The following is a 20,632-nucleotide window of genomic DNA, read 5'->3' as shown; positions in this document are numbered from 1 at the left end:
CCTATCACTACATGCCCTTGTAAAAAGTCCCTCCCCAGCTTTCTTGTAGGCCCCCTTCAGGTACTGGAGGGCTGCTATAGGGTCTCCCTGTAGCCTTCTCTCCTCCAGGTTGAACAACCCCAACTCTCTCAGCCTGTGCTCATATGGGAGGTGCTCCAGCCCTTTGATCATCTTTGTGGCCCTCCTCTGGACTTGCTCCAACAGGTCCATGTCCTTCTTACGTTGGGGGCCTCAGAGCTGAACGCCATAGTCCAGGTGGGGTCTCACCAGAGCAGAGTAGAGGGAGACAATCACCTCTCTCGACCTGCTGGCCACGCTTCTTTTGATGTAGCCCAGTATACAGTTGGCTTTCTGGGCTGCCAGCGCACATTGCCGGGTCATGTTGAGCTTCTCATCAACCAACACCCCCAAGTCCTTCTCCTCAGGGCTGCTCTCAATCCATTCTCCGCCCAGCTTGTATTTGTACTTGGGATTGCCCCTACCCATGTGCAGGACCTTGCACTTGGCCTTGTTGAACTTCATGATGTCCGCAGAGGCCCACCTCTCAAGCCTGTCCAGGTCCCTCTGGATGGCATCCCTTCCCTCCAGCATGTCAACCACACCACACAGCTTGGTGTTGTCAGCAGACTTGCTGAGGGTGCACTCGATCCCACTGTCCATGTCGCCGACAAAGATGTTAAACAGCACATGATGAATAGTTGTTCATCATTTGGCGTCTGCCCTTGACTCCCAAAGTACCTTCTCCTTGAAACAAAGCCATGCCTTGCCAACAGCAACCCAATCAGCGACTCCCAGACCCAGTCCTGCAATGCCCTTTTCTTTCAGAGCCACCCATCATTTTCTCACTTTGATATTTTCTGCCCTTTTTACTTTTCATCATCTTGCCACTTAGTAAAAGTCACAAAGTTTGAGGAAGGCAACAATGAAAAGTATTGTGAGCAGCTTAACAGCTGAGGTGTGTAAGGGATATTTTAATCCCCTTGTATCTTTCTGTTATCAAAGGATTCACCTTGTAAACTACATCAGACTGTGGCTTCGAGACAAGCGACTGTACCCGAAATAGTTAACCACATGGTTTACCACAGACTGTCAGGGTGATTAAAATTAAAGAGTTATCAGATTAGCAGCAAGTTGAGATCATGTACTCTCACTTTCCCTGAAAGCTAAAAGCATGTTTCCCTCAAGACTTCAAAAGCCTCTTTGAAGCGGACTGAAGATCTGAATCTCAGCATGAGGCACTCAAACCTACAACTCTTTAGTCTCTTCTTAAGAAAACCCGCAGCATTTAGCCTACTCATCATAAAGGGCAAACATTGTTTTAATCAATGATCAAATGAAGTTAGGGTTCTTCTGAACTTGCACGCAACAGATAAGGATTGTGCAGAAATGGTGCACACAGGTGACAGCAAGCACTACCCATCAGGCTGGTGCTCTTGGATCAACTCATCCACGTTGCAGCTGGATCTCATGCAACACTCCTAGGATCCAGCCTTTTCATTTCACCCACATCACTCAAATGCTTGTCTTCTCACGTCTAAACCACTGCAGTATCTACTTCTTTGGCCTTTACAACCAAATTCCTGTCTCTGATCCAGAAAGCATTTGGAAAGATGAATTTCCTAGGTCTCATCGTGACTTTCTGTTTGCTTCCCTCTGTTGACTTCTAACTGCTTTACTGTAACATCAAATATTTTGCTCCCCTTTTCAAGAACCTTATCCCTATCAACCATCATAACCTTTCAAAATATTGGCTTCTCTTCCCGTGCTAGACCTCCTCACCAACGTGTTTGATACCAAAGTCATCAGCTGTGGGGTTTATTGTTGTACAAGTCCTCACACTGGGAGCAGCCGTGCATGAATACGGACATTTCAAGATACCCGTTGCCATTATTCTTCTTCACTGTCTTTAAGTATCTTATACATCTTCAGAGGTGCTTTTCTTTAAGTGGTCTTTTACCCATCTTTCAAGAACAGGTAGGCACCCAACATGCTAATCAGTATTACTTCTGTACTTTCTTGCCTTACATTGGGATCCTAAACTTCCTCTGTTTGTCAGCTATTTGTACCATGTCTAACGAGTCCTAGCTATCAGCCAGGACTCCAGGCGTTGTGGCAGTAGATGTGATAATAACTCATGATAATGACTACACTCTCAGTGAAGTCTGTCTGAGAATGGAAGCTATAGTTTGGCCATCAAACCCAGAAGAGCTCCCAGTGCTTTGACATTTAGAAGCATCACAGGTTCAGGCTAATTGCTGTATTCAAACTCCCATCAGGGAAGAATAAGTATCCCCCAAAGCTGCAGAGGCCATAAGTGGTGGCACATAGGTGTGCAAGGGTCTTTCACAGCACTGGAGATCTCAGGATAGTGTGGGAAGACTGTGCAGAGAGGAAGCAGACCTGCTGAGGTGTGGATCATATTGCCTACACAGAATGACCTCTGGAGTGAATCATCCCTTGAACTTCATTCAGTCTTTGTGCCCGAAGAAACTGCATGGTTTGCCCCTAAAAAATCAACATCCCTGCCATGTGGGTGATAAAAGAGCTGGGATGGGAAGAAGCCAGGAAACTAGGGAATGGCAGTGTAGATTTACTCCTTGACTAATTTCTGACTTTTTTATATTTTTAGGGGAGAAAAACATTGCTTTTTTTGCTGTTTTGCACCTGGTTGGGAATTAGTCTGTCTCTTTGTTTGAGTTGGTGTGATAGGAAAATATAAATCTTATAAAAGGCCAGCACAACTAGGCGAAATCTGCCTCATAGCCTCTGGTGGCCCAGTTTTACATAGCCCAGTTTTCCTCTGGATTCTGCATCCCGCCACAGCTACTCCAGGGCTACAGTCCTGCTAGTATTGGTTTAAAAGACTGCCCTCACATCACCTTCAAATCTCCTCTTGGGGTTTTGTTTGCCTCCTCATTTTCCCTCCCCACATCTCCCAGTTCTCCATTCCCATGACAAGGTGCTGTGTGTCCCTATTTCCTTCTCTTTCAGTCCTGATGTCCTCTGTCCTCCCCTTCCTTCATTCACAAGCTTCATCAGCCCCCACCTACCATTCCCATTTCCTACACCCCAAAAGAGCCCTGTGACTAATTTCTTTGCACTTAGAGGTACTAACATGATGTATTGAAATAGGCCAAAGAGAAAGGTTGGTGTAATTACATTCATGGGATTTAGCACTGCTATCGGTTGCAGAATTGCTAGAATCCATAGCTCTCCTAAGGCAGCTGGGAATTCGCATTTCTCCCCCTATTAGTGGATTTTTGGTGCCTACAGCATTTCTGGAAATTTTGGAACTGGTTTCAGATATTATCATATAGTGGAGAGAGACATGCCCTTGGAATTAGAAGGAGACTAGTGAATTCAAATGATAGACATCTGTGAAACATAAAAACTAAAAAGGAGTTATTGCATCCTCTGGTGTGCTCCCAAAATTAAGTTTGATAGGTTTTCTGAGACCTGCAAGCCACTCCTTGTCATCTGAGCCACAAGATAGGTGGGATTCCTGCTATTTCTGCTTAAGTAACAGTGTCTGATGCTATTTGAAGTGTCTTAGAGCATCTGGGACCTCCACATAAGCTGTCAGATACCACACAGGAGTTGTTGGAGGCTGGTGCCAGGCAGAATACCCTGCCATGCCGTCTTTTGTGAGTTCATTGCCATGTGCTAAATAAAGCTTAACTGCCTTTGGTTACCCTCAGCATCTAGCATCATTATTTAGGCTCAGTGGAAAGAAACCCACTAGCTAAATCGCCATCAGTTCTTTCAGTGCTTGGGTTTCTTCCCTGAGGTTTCCCATTCAAATACGTTACTGACCCAACACAAAACTGCTCATAGTGGACATGCTGGCAGTATTAGGGTTTATGAAGCTCTCCTGCCTATTTCTCTCCCATGTCTGAGTTCACAGAGCAGTGTTAGACAAGGCACCTTTTGTCCAGAAGAAGTGAATGGGGAAAATTTATAACAGGTATTTTTAGTATTAGATAAACACAAACAGTGAGTCATGCCATGAAAACCTAAAGTCAGAATTTCCTCTGTCATGTGGCTGTGTGTCACCAGCGCTGACATTATTCTGATGTTAAGTTAGAACAGCAAGGTGCAAAAATAAGACAATTTTCCCCTAAATACAAAGGCAGTAAGACGGGGTCAGTAGGAAACTGGCTGTTCTGAAGATCTGGGTAGAAGCAGTGGAAGAAACCAGGCACTTCACACACCTGCCCAGTTCAGAGATGAAGAGAGCCTCTCCCCAGAGATACCAAGAAATCAAGCCATGCCAAAACCATGAAGACATTTCCCCAGATGTGCCTGAAAAGCTAATTCAGCCCTGGGGGTTCATATGCTGTCTGAAACTATGTGCTCTCTAAATAGAGCATGTCTCTTGAAGATGAAACTGATATGGGTGAAGAGAAGGAATTGATACCGGCAACTGGACTGAAATGGTAATGAACTTTTTCTAACTTCAAAACTTATTCCCAAAGGGTCCGTTAAGAATCTAGCTATAGCTCTGCCTGCTTCTTTCCCCTCTGATTAATGTCATTTTCTGTCTATTTGGATTTGTAAGCTGGCAATAGATCCCAGCTGCGGGGCTGTGGTGCAGACCTGAAGTTTATGGTAATTTGCCTGTGAGATTTTGATTAGCTATACTGTAGATTACACAGAGATTATCTTACAAAGTCATGTGAGTAGTAATGAGTCTGCAATTTAAGTGACAGAAATACAATGCAGATGAAATCACCAGGCGCAAGATTTAATGCAAACAGTGATGGAGGAGAGGTCAGCCTTATGGGGCAGGAGATGGGTTTTAATATTCCTAACAGTGGAGAAGAGGCACGTCCTATTCTAAGGACAAGGCAGTTCAATGCCTGCTGAGTTTGCTGTACTAAAAGATGTCTCTGTTGGAAAGACAGTGTAAAATAAGCTGGAATATGAACTGGCAGGAGTTGTCCATTAGCTCCATCAGCTCCAGTGGTGGAAGAATGCTCGTACATGCTCACATCGATAATTCGTGTGCTTTAGCTAACGCATTGATACCATTTTAAAGCTCACTTTGCTGTGAGTTCCCAGCAAAGCAGCCTGCAGATGATGTTGTGTCTTCTGCTGACCCAGGTGTTTCTTGACTGAGTATCTGTCTCCCCTCTTCCTAAACACAGTTATCCCCCTTCATCACCAACTCACTCCTGCTTTAAGGCATGGACTGAGTACCACCCAGCCGACAAAAAGCAGACATTTCAATTCCCTCCGTAGTCACTAGAAATACATTTACAGGACATGACTCATTGCAGCCTTATCTGCAATCTGGTAGATGAACTGTGCCCTGAAAGTGCTACTTTCTCTCCCCCGGCTATGAAGGGGGTCCACATGTCCAGTTCAATAGAGACGATGGTGCAGACGGCTGAAGTTAAGTGAGATGAATCTCATGCCTGCCCTGGCAGGGAGGCTGGGCCGGGGACTTGGACTGCAAATGTGGAATTGGAAGAGGGAGCATCAGGAAAGAGGGAGAGTGTTTCCTAAGGTAAGGAGAGGGAGGAAAACTAGCCCAAGCACAGTGCACTGCGTAGAAAATGTACAAAGTGGAGAATGGGGAACATTTGTTTTTCTTATTCTGTTGGTTTTGGGTGTTTATAACCTTCTCAGTTCTGTGGTAAAGCCACAGAGCTCAAACTCTTTAAAGGCAACCACTGCACATAGTATGGTAGCAGAACACGGTGTCTGGTTTTGAGAATATCGTATGTGAAAGCCTTGTTTTGGTGTGTGACATTTGGGATTTGAATAGGTTTGGCTACATTTTTGCTTAAATCTGTGATTTCAGTAGCACCCGCCTCTTCGTTATTTCATCTAAAGGGAAAAACACATTACTGAGAAAGAAAATTGGCTTTTTAAACAGCAGCAGAGATTCAGATCCTTTTCTTTGGCTGGAACTTTCTCAGCCTTGCCTTTTGTTGGGCTGGAAGGGCAGTAGAGAATATCCTCCCTGAAAACAATTGAACTGGATGACAAGCATGTGTCCCAGTCTTGGGTAACAATGAAAAAAGGTCTGGTGGGACTCTTTTGATTTCAATTGCAGCTTTAGGACTCATCTCATTTGACTTGTGGCCTTAACATGGAAGTGGCCATTGAGCTTTTCGCTGGAGCTCTCAAGAGTGGGATGGAAATTATTTGTTAGTGTTGATGATTTTTCTGACCTTGTAATACACGAAACATTTTTCCAGATAAAGAGGGCTGTATATTCTTTATCTGGGGGCTCGCACGTTACAAATGGAGAACATAAAGAAAAAGCAGCAGATGACAGAGTGCTGCTACCGTGGCAGGGCTGAGGAACAGGGAGTCAAGTGGAGAAAGTCATGGAAGGATTTTGGAAATGTGAGTTTTGGAGAAGCTTTGGAGGAGATGGAGCAAAGACTCAGTAAACCAGGTTGTTCCAAGGTTCAGAACCAGGGTCAGGAGATGGAAACCATGGGTAGGAAACATCCAAAAGCTGGGCTTTGAAGATACAATTAATGCAACAGGAAAAACAGGAGAGATAAAGCTGAACATTGAGAAAGAAAGCAGGGAGACCAAAATTGCAACACTCTGAAGGCAATAGTGAGCAAAGTCCAAGGTAGTGGCTTTCTAGCAGTAGCTAAAGAATGGATTTTTTGCTGTGATGAAAGGGAAGGACATAACATCTCATCTCTGATGAGGTGGGGAGAAGATTTCTCCATCTGAAGACAGAAGCAGTTATTGCAGGATCTCTGCCCTAACATCTGCTTTTCCTCAGCAGGATCACAATTTTTTGACAATTTTTTTAACAATTTTTTTTATTGTAGCTGTATGTTGGGCACTTTGCTGCTGGGGGCCACTGTAGCTGGAAGGTTTATAAAGGTATTTGCTCTCTGGCTGACCTTACAAGAAACACTTGTATGTGTTTGACAACTTTAATTTATTCTGCATTGCATTTCAAATCCATGGGAGCGAGCACTAATATGCAAGTATAATGGGAAAGAAATTCCTCTCATTGAAATGACTGAGATCTGGTACCCATCTTGTGTGAATGAAATTCAGTTGAATGAAATTCTTTCTTTTGTGAGTTTTAATCCTTTCCAGATTTAACTTGCAAATCTATTCAGTGTATTCCCATAAGATGAATAGCAAGATGGAAAGGTCGTAGGAGCACAGACCAGCTTTTATCTTGTATTTGACCCTCACTAGCATACTTCAAGCCTCATCCATGCCTGCAGCTTCTAGGCACTGCTGCTGTGCAGAGTAAATCAGATAAATGTGGTGCTCTTCACAAGAAAACCAGCATTTCTCTTACCTTCTTTAGCACCAAGGTGTAGTTTAATTTTACTAAATGAATGATCATCCCATGCCTTAGTTTCCCCAGATATATATCAGAGGACGTTGCCCTCTCAAAGCACTTTGAGATCTATCAGTGAAACTGTTCTGTAAAACAAAGGCTTTTGGTTTTCTTTTTCCCCTAATGATATTTATTCTTGATAGTGCATTTTGCCAGAAACCCTCTTGCAAACAACATCTATGGCAGGATCTATTTACAAAACTGAACTTGCAGTGCTGGGACGAGCTGAAAAGACTAAGGCAAAATACTATGAGTAGCACTGTACGTATTGAGACACAGTTGATTTTTGACCAGTTTGACCTAGCCTTTCTCCCTTTTCTTTGCTTATGTCTGTTCCCAGATCTCCTTGTTGATCCCCCTAAGGAATTAAAACCAATAGGTCCTACAGCCACAATACTTCAGGCATCTCTACAATAAAAAAAACCTAAATTGGTAAAAGGTGGTGTTTCTTACCTTAGTGTATTATTTGCAGGGAGAAATTAAAAAAAATATATATAAATATTATGTTTAAACATTGGGAGAGACATTGAAAATAAATACAGGAAGCTGAGGAAAGAAGAGCTTAGTGGTACAGCGAAGAATGCGATGCTATGCATTTATTCATTCATCAGAGAATTAAATCACATCAAATTGCATAAAATGCAACTGCACTAACACCCCTCAATTTTTTCCAAAAACCAGAAAGATTTCTGATAAATGAGGCTTGCCAGCAAGAAATCTCACTACCTGTCCCAGGCACAGTAATACAGAAAGCGTGATATAGGGGACCTGACTCATCCCAGAACCGGTCCTATTTACATATCTCTGGCTGAACGTCTCACAGTGATGTTCTTGCATGCAGCACTTAAATGCTTGCCGTGGGCACTGGCACTTCATCTGGCAATGAAAATGCCCCGTGAAGGAAAAGGTACAGCGTTTACTGGCAAAATACTTTAACGAGAATAAAATCACCTGGGGGTTAAATATTTGTGAAGGTACTTCCTGCATTAGTGAGTTAGGTTTGTAAGCAATACAGTCTTCCCTTCAGATGCCCTGCGCCTAGTAAAATTCACAGCCCTGCTAGAGATGATCCATTAGCAGTTACAGTACCACTGCATCTGAGAACCTGCCTTGGGCTGTATCTGCTCATACCTCTCAACCTGGACATCATCGGCAGATACAGAAGGAAATATCACATTTATGGAGCACTGAGAATGTAAGATTTCCACCCCCCCCCCCCGAACAAAGCAGTTTAAATTCAAAAACGCTAATATATCACCAGACCATTTCTCAATGCACATGCTTGTCACAATAAATAAGCCGAATATAAGCAGTATCACAATTTATAAATGTGTAAAATTATGCTGAATGAATTAGCTGCCTCTGTTCACAGTTTATAAGCACTACTGGTTGGGAGGCGTGGCTGAAAGAATACTTGGTATCTATAGTACCCACAGCAAACTTGGATGGCACCTTTTAACTAATAGCCTTGCTATCAATTTTACCTACAGAGGTACTGACATTTCAGTGTCTATTTTTATATTTCCTAAAATTACATGCAAAATGGAAAAAAACAAATTCAAAGAGCTACCTAAGGTGCACAAGGCTGCTTTGATCTGCCCACTGTGCCAGCGATGGGTTGGAGGATACATACATTACTCAGACAAAAAATACCCCGTAGTGCTCTGGATTGCCTGCAGTTGGTTTGTGGGCACAAAACCCATTTCTCTCATTTCCTTAGAATAATAAATTCCTTAAGCTCTTAACATCTTTCCTTACCTGAAAGGAGTCAGGATGTTGCGAACATCCTCCAGCAGCCACCACAAAAAAGCAAGTCGTATTTTCCCTCCCCAAAAGGCAGAAGCAGTCTTTTACCTGGCTTGTTCCCCTTGACGGATCCAAGCAAGAGCCACATCAAAAGGCACTTGAGCTCCATGGAACTTGTTCACATCTTTTCTCCGCAACACTGAGGATGGTGAAGTTTCTCAGAAGCGATGGGCTGCTGCCAGCCAAGCCAAGGAGCCATCTACTGCCTGGTTAGACCGGTGGGGAGCATCACCCTGCGCTCGTGGCAAGGACTTTGCTCTTTGGTCAGCAAATCGTCGTTTCGCTGGCTGGCTCCGCAAGAGAGAATAAAGACTGCTCTCTGTTCAGGTATTAGTAGCTTTTATCCAGGAAATCAAACTTAATGCTCAGTGTGGCGGAGCGTGCCGTCGTGTGTAGGAAGTGGTTTGACACATCAGAGCTACTGACTCCAGAGCTGTTGCACTACAGCTGAGGTCAGTAGAAGGGGACAAGATTTTAACGGGTTTGCCCAGCCACTCGGCCCCAAATCTGTGGCTGGACAGGCATTTGAGAGGGAGCATCGCTGTAGAATAGTTGGCCGGTGTATGACAATGGACCTCAGACACCATCTGTGGGCTCTCCCTACAAAGAAAAGGTCCCATGGGGTATCGTTTTGGCTTTTTGGAGGTCTTCTGCTAATGATGATAAAACCACACTCCATTCTTTTTTTGATGTATGCATGCTTGCAGTTTCTCTGAGTGACAGCTGAGCTTCTGAAGGATGGACAGTTTGATCAAAAAAATCTATGCAGATGAGGCTGGCAGGTTTGGAAAGGGTTTCTCTTGCTCCTAAATTGTCTGGGTTTGCTATGCTTCAGTGAAACTGGTTCTTCCAAATGTCAGTGGAAAACTGGAAACTATCAAGGAAGTATCACACTTTACGTAGTTTTTCTACAGCCATTTCCACAGAAATTGTTATCTGTTAGTACCCAGAGAATTAGTTGGGATAGGCTATGGAAAAACAGATTTAAGCTATCTGTGGTATTCTACCATGATTATTACATGCTGGACATTTACTTCTCCTTTATAAATCCTTAATGAATGAAATCTTCCTAACAGGCATGCTAAGAAATAGGTGTGATATACATTTTTAAATGCTGCTACGGCTACATCCATCAGTCGTAGCCACAGAGGATGCTGTGTTAGTACCTCTGTTCCTCACTATCAGAGACTCTCCTGTCCTCACACCCATAAGGGTGATGGTCCTGTGAAAGGCAGCTGACACGAGGGAGCTTCTTTTGAGTGAGACCCAAAGAAGAGCTTTTTGGGGGGTGAATGAAGATGCCATATCTAGGGGAAGTTGCACAGATATGCATCTTCTCCCCCAGCATGTGGAAAGGTGCAAACAAGACTTTAGGCAGTGCTCATGAGAGCAGCAGACAGAAGAGATGCTACAGCCCCTGCTCTCTCTCTCCTGATAAATCTCCCTTTGCCCTTTTCATTAAAGCTTTTGAGCAGCTTCACTGATGCAGATGACAAGTCCTCTTGGAGGGTCTGTTGGCAACAAGGCTTTGGCCAGTAGATTGCTGCCCAAACACAAATGCAACAGGGCACAGAGAACAAGTAAGACTTCTGGAGCAACTGCTGTACGTAAAATGCTTTGCTCACCCTGGGGCTGCTCCATGCTCCACAGATATTTACTGCCTTTGCTTTAGTACCAAATTATCTTCCATATTTAATAGCATAATAGGAAACACTCATGCCAAAGCCCACTGAAGGACTTGGAGAGATTTGCTCTTGAAACATGTCTGAAATTCATAGCCCCCAATTCTTCACCTTTTTCCAAGATACCTGGAGGTATGCAACTGCATCTGCAGAACCGCAACCATCTGGGTTGGTAAGACATATTTGTTACATTGCACTGCAAGAAATCCCAGACTGTTTATCACAATTTATCCTTCCCCTAGTAAACACGTGGTCTGTTCTTTGGAGATGCAGGGATTTACTTTCCAACATCTCCTTCTATTTCTTGCCTGGTCAAACTATTTAATTTCATAGCTATTTGCATGATGGAGACAGAGATGAGAGACCTTTTCTGCAAACCTTCAGCTCAATCTGCCTCTCTCAGCTATTCAGAATCCTGCCAGTCAATTAATGATTACAAACTCTGAGCAGAGGGCAGCAGTTTGGACTGCAGGCGCAGATTCTCAACAAGCTGAATTTTTCCTTTTGCTGAAAAGAGGTCTTTTTTCAGCAGGTGAGCTGAGACACACTCCCTCTTTCCCGCAGCCATTTGCTTTCAAGCAGAAAATCTCAGTGTAGGTGGATAATAGCCGCTAAGATTTTATTAGAAATGGTGAGTTTTTATGCTAGCAAGAACATGCAAGGTACAGTCAGTTGTTGTACTGGAAGGAACGGTGACCCCAGGTGGCTAACCACTACAAGCACAGTTTGCATGAGAAAGACCCGTAACTCAGCATTTAGACCTTTTAAAGGTCAGAAAAAAACGGTTACCACTTGTGAGAGCAATTAGTTAGGTCAGCTTTGTGAAATAGGTCAGCTTGCTGAACGATTCCAGGAAAAAACAGTGCTGCTTCTGCAAGCAACTGACCCAAAGCAGAGCGAGGCAGAGAAGGGGCGTGTGAGAACAGAGACACCCAGCAAGGGGGAAAGTTATCTAGGCACAGAAAAAATGGGTTTGTGAGGAAAAAAAACATAATTAGCATTATAATTTAGATCATTAAAATTAGATGTTAGCAACAGAGGTGTGTGTCAATAAAGGAGGGGAGGTGCTGTGAAACCTGGAAAGTGATGGAGGAAAATAGGAGCATCTTGAGCATCTAGGAAGGTATAGGGGGAAAAGAAGGTGCTGGTGTCCTGTTGCTTCTTGACTTCCTTCCATTGATCACCGGAGTTTTGCTGCTCAGAGAAGTCCTCTCAGCAGAAAGCTGGGAGGAAAAGAGACCGTCAGATGACCCAGGTCACCACAGACAAGGATTATGAAGGTCATTTTTATACAATGCCACAAGACCAAGAAAGATGCAGAAATGGAGTCACCAGGGAGTAAACCACAGACATAGCTCCAGCCTTCTTTAGGTCTAGGTTTAACAAGGGCCTTTTGAAATCCTGCAAGTGCTTTTAAATCAGTGCACAAACTCGTTTGGTCTGGAGGTCTTGAGTAGCAGAGGCTGTAAGCAGATTTTACAGTGTGTCATCTGTCCATCTTATCTGATGGAAAAAAAACAGGATCATTTAGAAGCTGAGGAGAAAACAAAAATTCATAGATGTCTGTATCAAGATCTCCTGAGACTTGGGAAACTTGGCCCCTTTACATTACCATCTCAAATAAAGCAAAGCGGTATTAAATTTTCAGTTAGGCATTGCTTGTTTTATAAATCCAATGATGTTGCAAGCAAAACCAAGCAGGTTAAGGAAAGGACAGCACTATGATCGTATTGCAACCCTGTCCAGTTCAAAGCAGTGGTAAATATCCACATAACTCACTGAAATAAGCAAGCTTTGCGTTTTCTTTCTTTAATTCAACTTTTCTGCTGTGAATCACTCTTACATGAGCCCTCTATTCAAGGGAATACCACTTCATATGGACCTTGCCTGGGGGAGTAGGGGGTGGCTCTAATAGCTAACTAAACGCTGTTAATCAGTTTATTGCTTATATGCCCTTGAAATTATGGTAATTAATAATTACCATAATTGGTAATTATGGTTCTTAACTCACATTATTTTTTTTTTACTTGGGAGGAAATGTATTGGGAATTTTACCTTAGGCATGGGATACAGTGCTACTCTGTACTGAGTAGTTTCAGCTACTCTGGCTGAAGCTCAAATAGCTAGCTTTTGCACTTAAATAGGCTACTCTTGGCTTTCTTTACAGATTACTTACAGGACCACGCTTAGTATTTTCAAGAAAAGTCATTAAAGATGCCATGCACAAGGGCCCTTCACATCCTCCACAGCAGCATCCAGCTCTGCTGCAAAGCAGAGATATGGGGAAGCCCTAGTTATACCACGTGCTAGAAACGATCATCTGAAGTTTTTCACCCAACCTAATTATTTATAATGGCCAAATTGTTTTTAACTGCTTTTTATTTCCCATAAAAGTGAGACAGAGCTGACATGAGGCACACAAATTTTGCATCTTAAATGGAGCATATTTGCAAGGTCAACAAGGATTTAGGTTCAAGTCAAAAGAGAGTTGTATGGTCAACACGGTTGTCAAAGTTCCCCCTTGAGTCAATGGAGAGAGTCAACAAGTGCATCTAGAGAGTGATTCACCTCCTCTTCTGGACATAAACATCAACGGGATGAATCACCCATCTGAAATTCTCGCCCTCACATCTGCAGTCAAGCGTTAAACCAGTATAACTATTTTAAACGAAACACAGGCCTTTTAGGTAGCTACAGCTGGATGAGACAAATCCACCCTGAAAATACGTACTGAATTCCAAAAGAGAATTTAAATTGCTTCTTTAGTGACTGAGAACATCCTCAGTTGTAGTAGTTTGACAGTAGTGACTGTCAAACATCCTGGGCATGGTTCATTATACTCTTATTAACTATTCCTTTCACTGATGCCAAGTTCTGTGATAAATACATGAGGCCCATAAAACTGAGAGGGAACCTCGAGGGTCCAGTATTCGGTGTTGGGATGAATCCATCCTTTTATCTGTTTTAAACTGATCTCCTACTAAATGTCTCCTAGTTCTGTTATTGTGGGATTCGGTGGCTAATGGTCTGCATTCACCGTATCCCTCACCTCCATGATAGTCAACCTACCCACATCCTCCCCCTCTCCATGCTGAACAGTCCTAGACCTTTGTTGTCTCTCCTTCTAATGCAACTGCTCCGTCCCCATGATTGTGTTAGTTGCCCTTCTCTGGACTTCCTCCAAATCCAGTAAATCCTTTTTGAGATGCAGAGACCACAACGGCACCAGCTACTCCATATGTAGGCCCACCAAGTTTTTACATGGCAGCAAAATGATCTTCTCTGTCCCATTCCCAGTGACAACACCCCACATTGTTTTGGCTTTTTTGGCTGTTGGTGCTGTTCTCCAAAATCATCAGGTTAGTATGCAGCAATAGCCAAAACATTCCCCAGGGGAATCAAACACCAAACACATTATTATTACTACAATAAAACAGTGTCTAATGAGCAGGTCTGGAGGAGACTTAGTTTTTAAACTTATTCTTCTCAGACTCAGTGTCTGGCTGAGATTCTGGCTTACATGAAAAACACTTCGGATGTATTTAGTTTCCATGTAGTGAGTACTGCCACAACTTCATTAACACAGCAATGCCTAGATTTCGTTATTTGATACTTCTCCGTGCAAATACAGCTGCATAATACAGATAACTTTCTTCTGTAGATATTCTTATTTGCAATCATCATTCCTCTGGCCCGAGCAGAAAAATTTCAGGACCTTAAAATAAACTGATTAATTAAGTATATGATTGCGTGTTCACATTTGTTCCTCCCCTTCTCCTTTTTATTACCATCAAGTTATAGTTAATCAATTATACTTAATCCTGTAAAGTGCACAAGTCTTATGACAGCCTCTGTAGTGAGCTCCTTATCCAAGACACCCTGTCTCTTTGCTTGACTTTAGTAAGAATTTTTACCCTATCTGTCAAGTTAGGGAAATATAACCTAGTTGAATTATAAGGTGAGTACAAAATTGATTGGAAAATCCCTGAAAAGAAAGTGCCCTTAAAATGGTTCAAAACTGTGTCAAATGGAAGAGCATATTGAGTGGCACCGATTAACTGTCAGAAGAGAATGATGTATTGAAAGGTGTTTCCCACGTTATAATGTGGGTCTTAGGCTATTCAGTATTTCAAGTTATCTGGATGATGAATACAGACAATCTTTACTGCATTTGCAGAAGATGCTAAGCCGGGAGAGACCATGCATATATTAGAGGGCAGGAAGGGAATTCGAAGTGAGCTCAATACACTGGACAAAAAAATTAAGATGCAATTTAAAGAATAAGTGCAAGTATTATATGTAGGCAGAATAAAACAGCCTGTGAAATGGGGTAGTGGCATCACTGATTAGATAGCTGTTCTTCCAAAAACGAACTAGGGCTCACATGCAAAAGACCAACTGGCAATGTCACACATAAAAAATGTAAATCTAATTCTGAAATGTATAAAACAGGCAAAGCAGTCCTTGTTTTATGCTGTGACAATAAAGCCATGGATAAGGTGCTGTGCCCAGTTGTGGGCACTACACATTATGAAAAACATGGACCAGCAGAAGACAGTTCAGAGGAGCAATAAGAATGATAAGGGAGTCTAGAAAACATTTCCTAAAAGGAAAGACTGAAGAACTTCAGACTGTCTGAGGAATGATGATGGAGAAGGGGAGAAGATAACAGTCTTCAGCAGTGATAGAGGTGGAGCTGATTATGCCTAGGCATGGACTAGATGACCCCTCAAGTTTTCTTCCAGCACTAGAGTCTAGGGTCTGTTAAGGGTCGTGCTCTTCCTCCTAACTTTCTGGACCCACAGCCCAGCAAGCTGCAATCAGTGCTCTAACCCTATAATTTACAGTCAAGGAAAGTCCTTCTGCATTATCATTAGCTCTTATTTGTCATCTAACCCACCTCTCTGGGCAGTCTCAGAGTCTGACTGATTTTTGTACCAGTTATACCTTCTTTAGTCCAAAGAGCTTGGCCTTCAGTTTTAAAGGGCTCTGGGACTGTATGGGGTCTAAGGCTAAATGAACGAATGCATACTTTGCATAACATAATGGCATTGTTGCTGTAAAAGTCAGACAGAAACTCTACATAACGTCCATCTTGGACATTGGATATGTAATATCTGCCCTTGTCTAACCAAGAAGGCGGCTTTCTTCCCTAGCCGATAACTAGACACCAAAGGTGGGAGTCATAACACTTTTGGAGACTCACATGGGAGACAAACACCTGAGCTGGCTGTCTAGACTCCTTTTGCCGTCAATGAAGACAAGTAAAACCAACTAGGGCAGGGCTGTATCTTCAAAAACATGTTTTAAGTAGGTCAGATGGAACATGCCCTGTAAGTGTTTGTTTTTCCCTGTTGAAAATAAAGAGGATCTAGATGGTAAACTCACATATAGATACCCTTTATTATAGGCACCTAAAATCAGAGGAGACGAACCTGACCTCCAGCAAGTTTTAAAGCACAGACTGTTACATTACACTATTCCCATCCCACCTTTGGCCCTTATATTACCAAGTGAACTTCCCATGGTTGAAGACCACCATTAGAAATCTTCCTGCTGCATGTCATAAAGCATCTTTCTACATCTTCTTTAGTTTTATGAGCTGGGTAGATGCTTCTGTTAAGGAAGGCACGGTTCCTTTAGTTCAGTGAAGACACAGTTAATCTCAGCTGTATGAGTTTTGTTGAGTCAGCTCTGAATTTACCACCTCATAGGAAGCTGTTGTAGGCGTTCCAAGAACTGGGGCTAAATACTATGCCACAGAAATAAATGTAAACGGTTGCTTTTCAGTTCTTAGATTATCTTAATCTAGTGCCTTTTCCCTGGGAGTGAAAAAAACTTCTGAACTCTACAGATTTTGAGGATTCCTTGCAGAAATGCAAAAAGAAGAACTTCTAAATGCAAATAGTAGTGGTAGGAAATATTTAGAAAAGTTCTTCAGCTAGAGTAACTTGGAGGTTTCTAAATCTAACCACTAACCAAGAAATGTTAGTGTATGAGTGAGAAAACTGGTGTGGTCCTCAGGAAGGAAGTAGAGAGTGAGAAAATGAAAAGCGGAATGTAGAAAGGTCAGGATGCATTTTGCATCAGCCAGGCTAAAGAAATAGAAAAAAATAGGAGTTTTTCCTCCTTGAGCATAAATTATTAAAGCTGACTCTTTTATTCACTGCAGAATAAAGGTTCATGCCTTGTCTTTTGTTCCTCATGAGGCTCAGGACTTTTTTACAATGTCTTTTCGATGAGTCCCCAAGCCTCTTCTTACAATATCAAGAGCAATCCTTCAAATTATTGCCGGAGTAACTCAGGCTTGGCTTATGCTACAAAAGTCAGACTTCATGATTCAGGACATAATTTTAAAATCATAATTTCCTGTGGTTGCTTTAGGATTTTCTCTGTAGGGTGTTTTTCTAATGCCCACTCAGCTGTTTTCAAATACTGCAGTGACACCAGCATTCAAGGGGTTGTAGATGAATGCAATCTAAAATGGGGCAACTAAGCATTGCTCTGGCTAACAAGGGAGCACTGATGCTAGTCAACAGAGCTGGACATCTGAAGAGAGAAACTTATGGGTGAAATATTAAATAAATAGCTAACTGGCAGGTATCCTTTCCATCAGGTTAGATTTCTGTGACCCATTTTGTGACTGTCATCCTAGTACCATTTTCATGGACTGAGCACTATTTGTGCAGTGGAGAAGGGTGGGGTTGGGATGGAGACCTTGGGATTAGCAAATGACCACGAGATGACGAGTGTTGTGCACAGATTATAAACACTGGAGCACAGCAGGTTTTGGGACTGAGCTCTGGGCAACTTCACTCTTGAAGGTGAATGCAATTAAAGGTGAAAGCAATGAACTGCAGCTGGCAAATCTGTGGTATTGAAAGGTCCAAGATGTCCTCACCAGTCCTAACGCTTGTGCTGTTCAGGGCCTCCGATGGTCAGTGCCTCTCCAGGGCTTGGGAGGAGAAGGAAGGAGAAAGGTGACCTAGAGAGGATCAAGCTGAGTGTAAAACATGCTAATGAAGTCCAGTTGTTATTTCCATAAAGCAGTTCATATTCCGTGCCCTGTAGCTGTTCCTCAAAAAAAACCAGCAGCTATTTATCAGGCTGTTCAACAGAAGTCCGCTTACCCTGAGGAAGTTCTCCTCTGACCCTCATAAATTGAACTGTCCAGACTTAATAGGCAGACCCTATTTCATCACCTGCATCCATCCGACCAAGGCAACTGCCCGGTAGTTGACTTTGGAGGTTGCAGAGGACTCACTCGTGTGTGGCAAATGGCCTCAAACTTTCTCCCCGAGGCCAGGACAAAGCTCATTGTAACTAGAGAGCATTCGGTGCTGAAGAAGGGTCCTCACCCCGAGATGCTGAGCTCAGACAGTGAGTGCAATCAGCTTTGAATCTGGTTGCATATCCCAACTGCACAAGAAATGTGCAAACTTTGCTGGAGAACACTTTCATCCAGCAGAATCCCATCACGTGTGGGACTGTCTTGTGCTTCAAAAGGGTACGGCAACACTTACCGCAGGCAAGAAATCGGATGGAAAAGCGACAGGTAGGATCTTTTCTATCTCTTCTGGACATACATGCACTCTCTTCTCTATTGATACCTATGATTATCACAGTTCAGCGCTTCTGAAGTCCTATCTATTTTGATCACTGCATGTTGATAAGCAGACAGCCCTAGAGGAGAATAGGGTCCTACAGAGAAAGTATTAAACAATCTAATAATTACAGTCTCTGTCCTAAGGTGCATGCTCCAAGCTCCTACGTTGCTTTATTTCTAATTCCCAGAGATCAACATTTCCTCATCTGGAGAGTTCGATTTGCAACTGTAACTTTCTTTTTATATAGGAATTTTTTTTTTTTTTTTTTTTTTCCAAAAGGAAGAAAGAAGTCTCTGAAAGTGAGGATTTTGGGGGTGGGGGGGTTCACATGGCCTCCTGTTACACACAGGCTGATATCACTTGTGTTGAAGCAGTGAAGAGAGGACAAGATTTCCCAGGGCTGATTTACTTCATATCAGTCAGGATCTAGTTGCCCCTTGCTCAAATGTCCTCATGACCATCTTCTTTACATCTGTTACCTGCATGATACAAAGAGTAGCACTCAACAAAAAATAATCTCATTAGCTGTTTTCATGGTGAGCAAGTGGAAAACCCAAAGTATTTGATGTGACTAATAAAAGCCAGACACTGATCCTCCTCAGTTTGGAGTGTTTTGTCAGCTTATTTAAAGTTAGAAGAGGAAAGTACTCCAGATGCCATGCCAGATATGTGCAGCTCAGACACTATAGAAAGAACAGATAAAGGATAATATGAAAATATAAAGCATAATAGAAGGATAATATCTGCCTGCTTGACTGTTTAGTGTTCAAACCATGTCCACCGAGATGATTATATCTGTATCAACTCTCTTAAGTGGAATTAAGAAGATTAAGAAATTAAAGATTTGCATGAAGACTTTAAAATGAATGTTTTCTTTCCCAGTTCTTGGCCCAGACATTGTTATGTACAGCTTGATCCTTTTTTTACCTTATTGAGTTTTGCCGTGTGACAAAGTCCAGACTTGGAGTCTTTCTGCTGTGTCTTCAATGGGCCCTTCCCTAGAGCTTTGCTAAATCAACCATACAGGGAGGGGAGAGAAGAAAACACGGTGAAGCTGGACAAGTACCAAGGATTTAGCTTGCTTCGGCTCAGCACAAAACCAGCACCCCCTTCTCACTGTGGCTCGGTGTGGCCAGCAGTGCCAGTCAGCGGTAACACATGGTATAATTTTTAGTAGGAGAAACTCAGAAGAAAAGAATTCTCCTTTGGGTTTCAGGAGGGAGGAGGTAACTGCACCTGTTGTAATGCAATTGGGTTTGCACTCTGGTTGCTGTGGCATCCCAGACGGCCATGCACAGCCAAACCTCAGCTTCTCACACTCCCTGAAGCTTGACATTGTCAGAGCAGAGCTGCTGGTACTGACTCATCACCACGAGCATTGCCACGAGCTCCCCACAGTGGGACAGCCGGGCTCTGCCCTTGGAACGCTCCATCCGAGCAATGTCCAGCTCCAACACGGGGCTTGAAAATAAGAAATCATAACCAGCAAACATAACTGAGAAACCAGGGGAGGCTAAGAGAAGGAGAGCTTCATAAGAAGGACCTGCTGCTGAAGGCAACAAGCATCAGAAGGATGAGCCCAGAGCAGACGGCTAAGAGCACCTCATCCTAATTTTGGCTCCTCCACTAACTTCAAATGTGGCCTGGGGAAGTCACTTCCCTGCCTTCACCCCTGCCCAACACCTGTAAGCTGTTGATAACAATAAATTGCTGATAACAAATCTGATTGTAACTGCAGGGATGTCTCTATGTTCTCCTGCTTAATGCCATGCAGTCTTTGAGCAAAGACAGTACTTTAAAAGTCTTCGTTCGGAGCACCACCTCCTAATTCTGGATAGGTAGAAAACAACTGAGCAGAAGCTTAGTCGAAAAGTTTTCTAACATATTTAAAAAGAAAGAGAGACAAGAGCTTCATTTGTTTTTGCTTCAGGAAGCTCTCTGCACCAACAGAGAAGAAAGTCCCTTTCTAAAATAACAAGAAATTCATTAGCACTTCTTGTACTTTTTTAAGGTCACCATTATAGATATTTTTGATAACACATCCTTTTACGCGCATGTGGTCTGCTCTGACGGTGGAGATAGTGCTGTTTATAAGGTTGTTACCTGAAGAGCGGATATTTTTTCTTTTTTCTGATATCTTCCTTGTTTTTCAGGAACAGGAGGATGGATGATGTTCATGCCCGGCCATTGGTCGCTTATAGTTA

General features: G+C 42.8%; 1 protein-coding gene across 1 annotated transcript in view; it reads right to left on the bottom strand.

Moving 5' to 3' along the window:
• LOC103920842 (interleukin-2 receptor subunit alpha-like) overlaps positions 1 to 9,248 on the bottom strand; it is a 15,121-nt gene extending 5,873 nt beyond the window's left edge. Inside the window, exon 1 of the mRNA XM_009328693.1 lies at positions 9,188 to 9,248. Coding sequence (XP_009326968.1) covers positions 9,188 to 9,248 — 61 coding nt within the window. The remainder of the gene's footprint in view (positions 1 to 9,187) is intronic.
• Between the last annotated feature and the right edge of the window lie 11,384 nt (positions 9,249 to 20,632).

This window comes from Pygoscelis adeliae, unplaced genomic scaffold (genome assembly GCF_000699105.1).
Source record: "Pygoscelis adeliae isolate BGI_AS28 unplaced genomic scaffold, ASM69910v1 Scaffold207, whole genome shotgun sequence".
NCBI classification, from domain to species: Eukaryota; Metazoa; Chordata; class Aves; order Sphenisciformes; family Spheniscidae; genus Pygoscelis; species Pygoscelis adeliae.
Note: the sequence above shows the minus strand (reverse complement) of the source record. Positions and strands in the feature narration are given on the sequence as shown.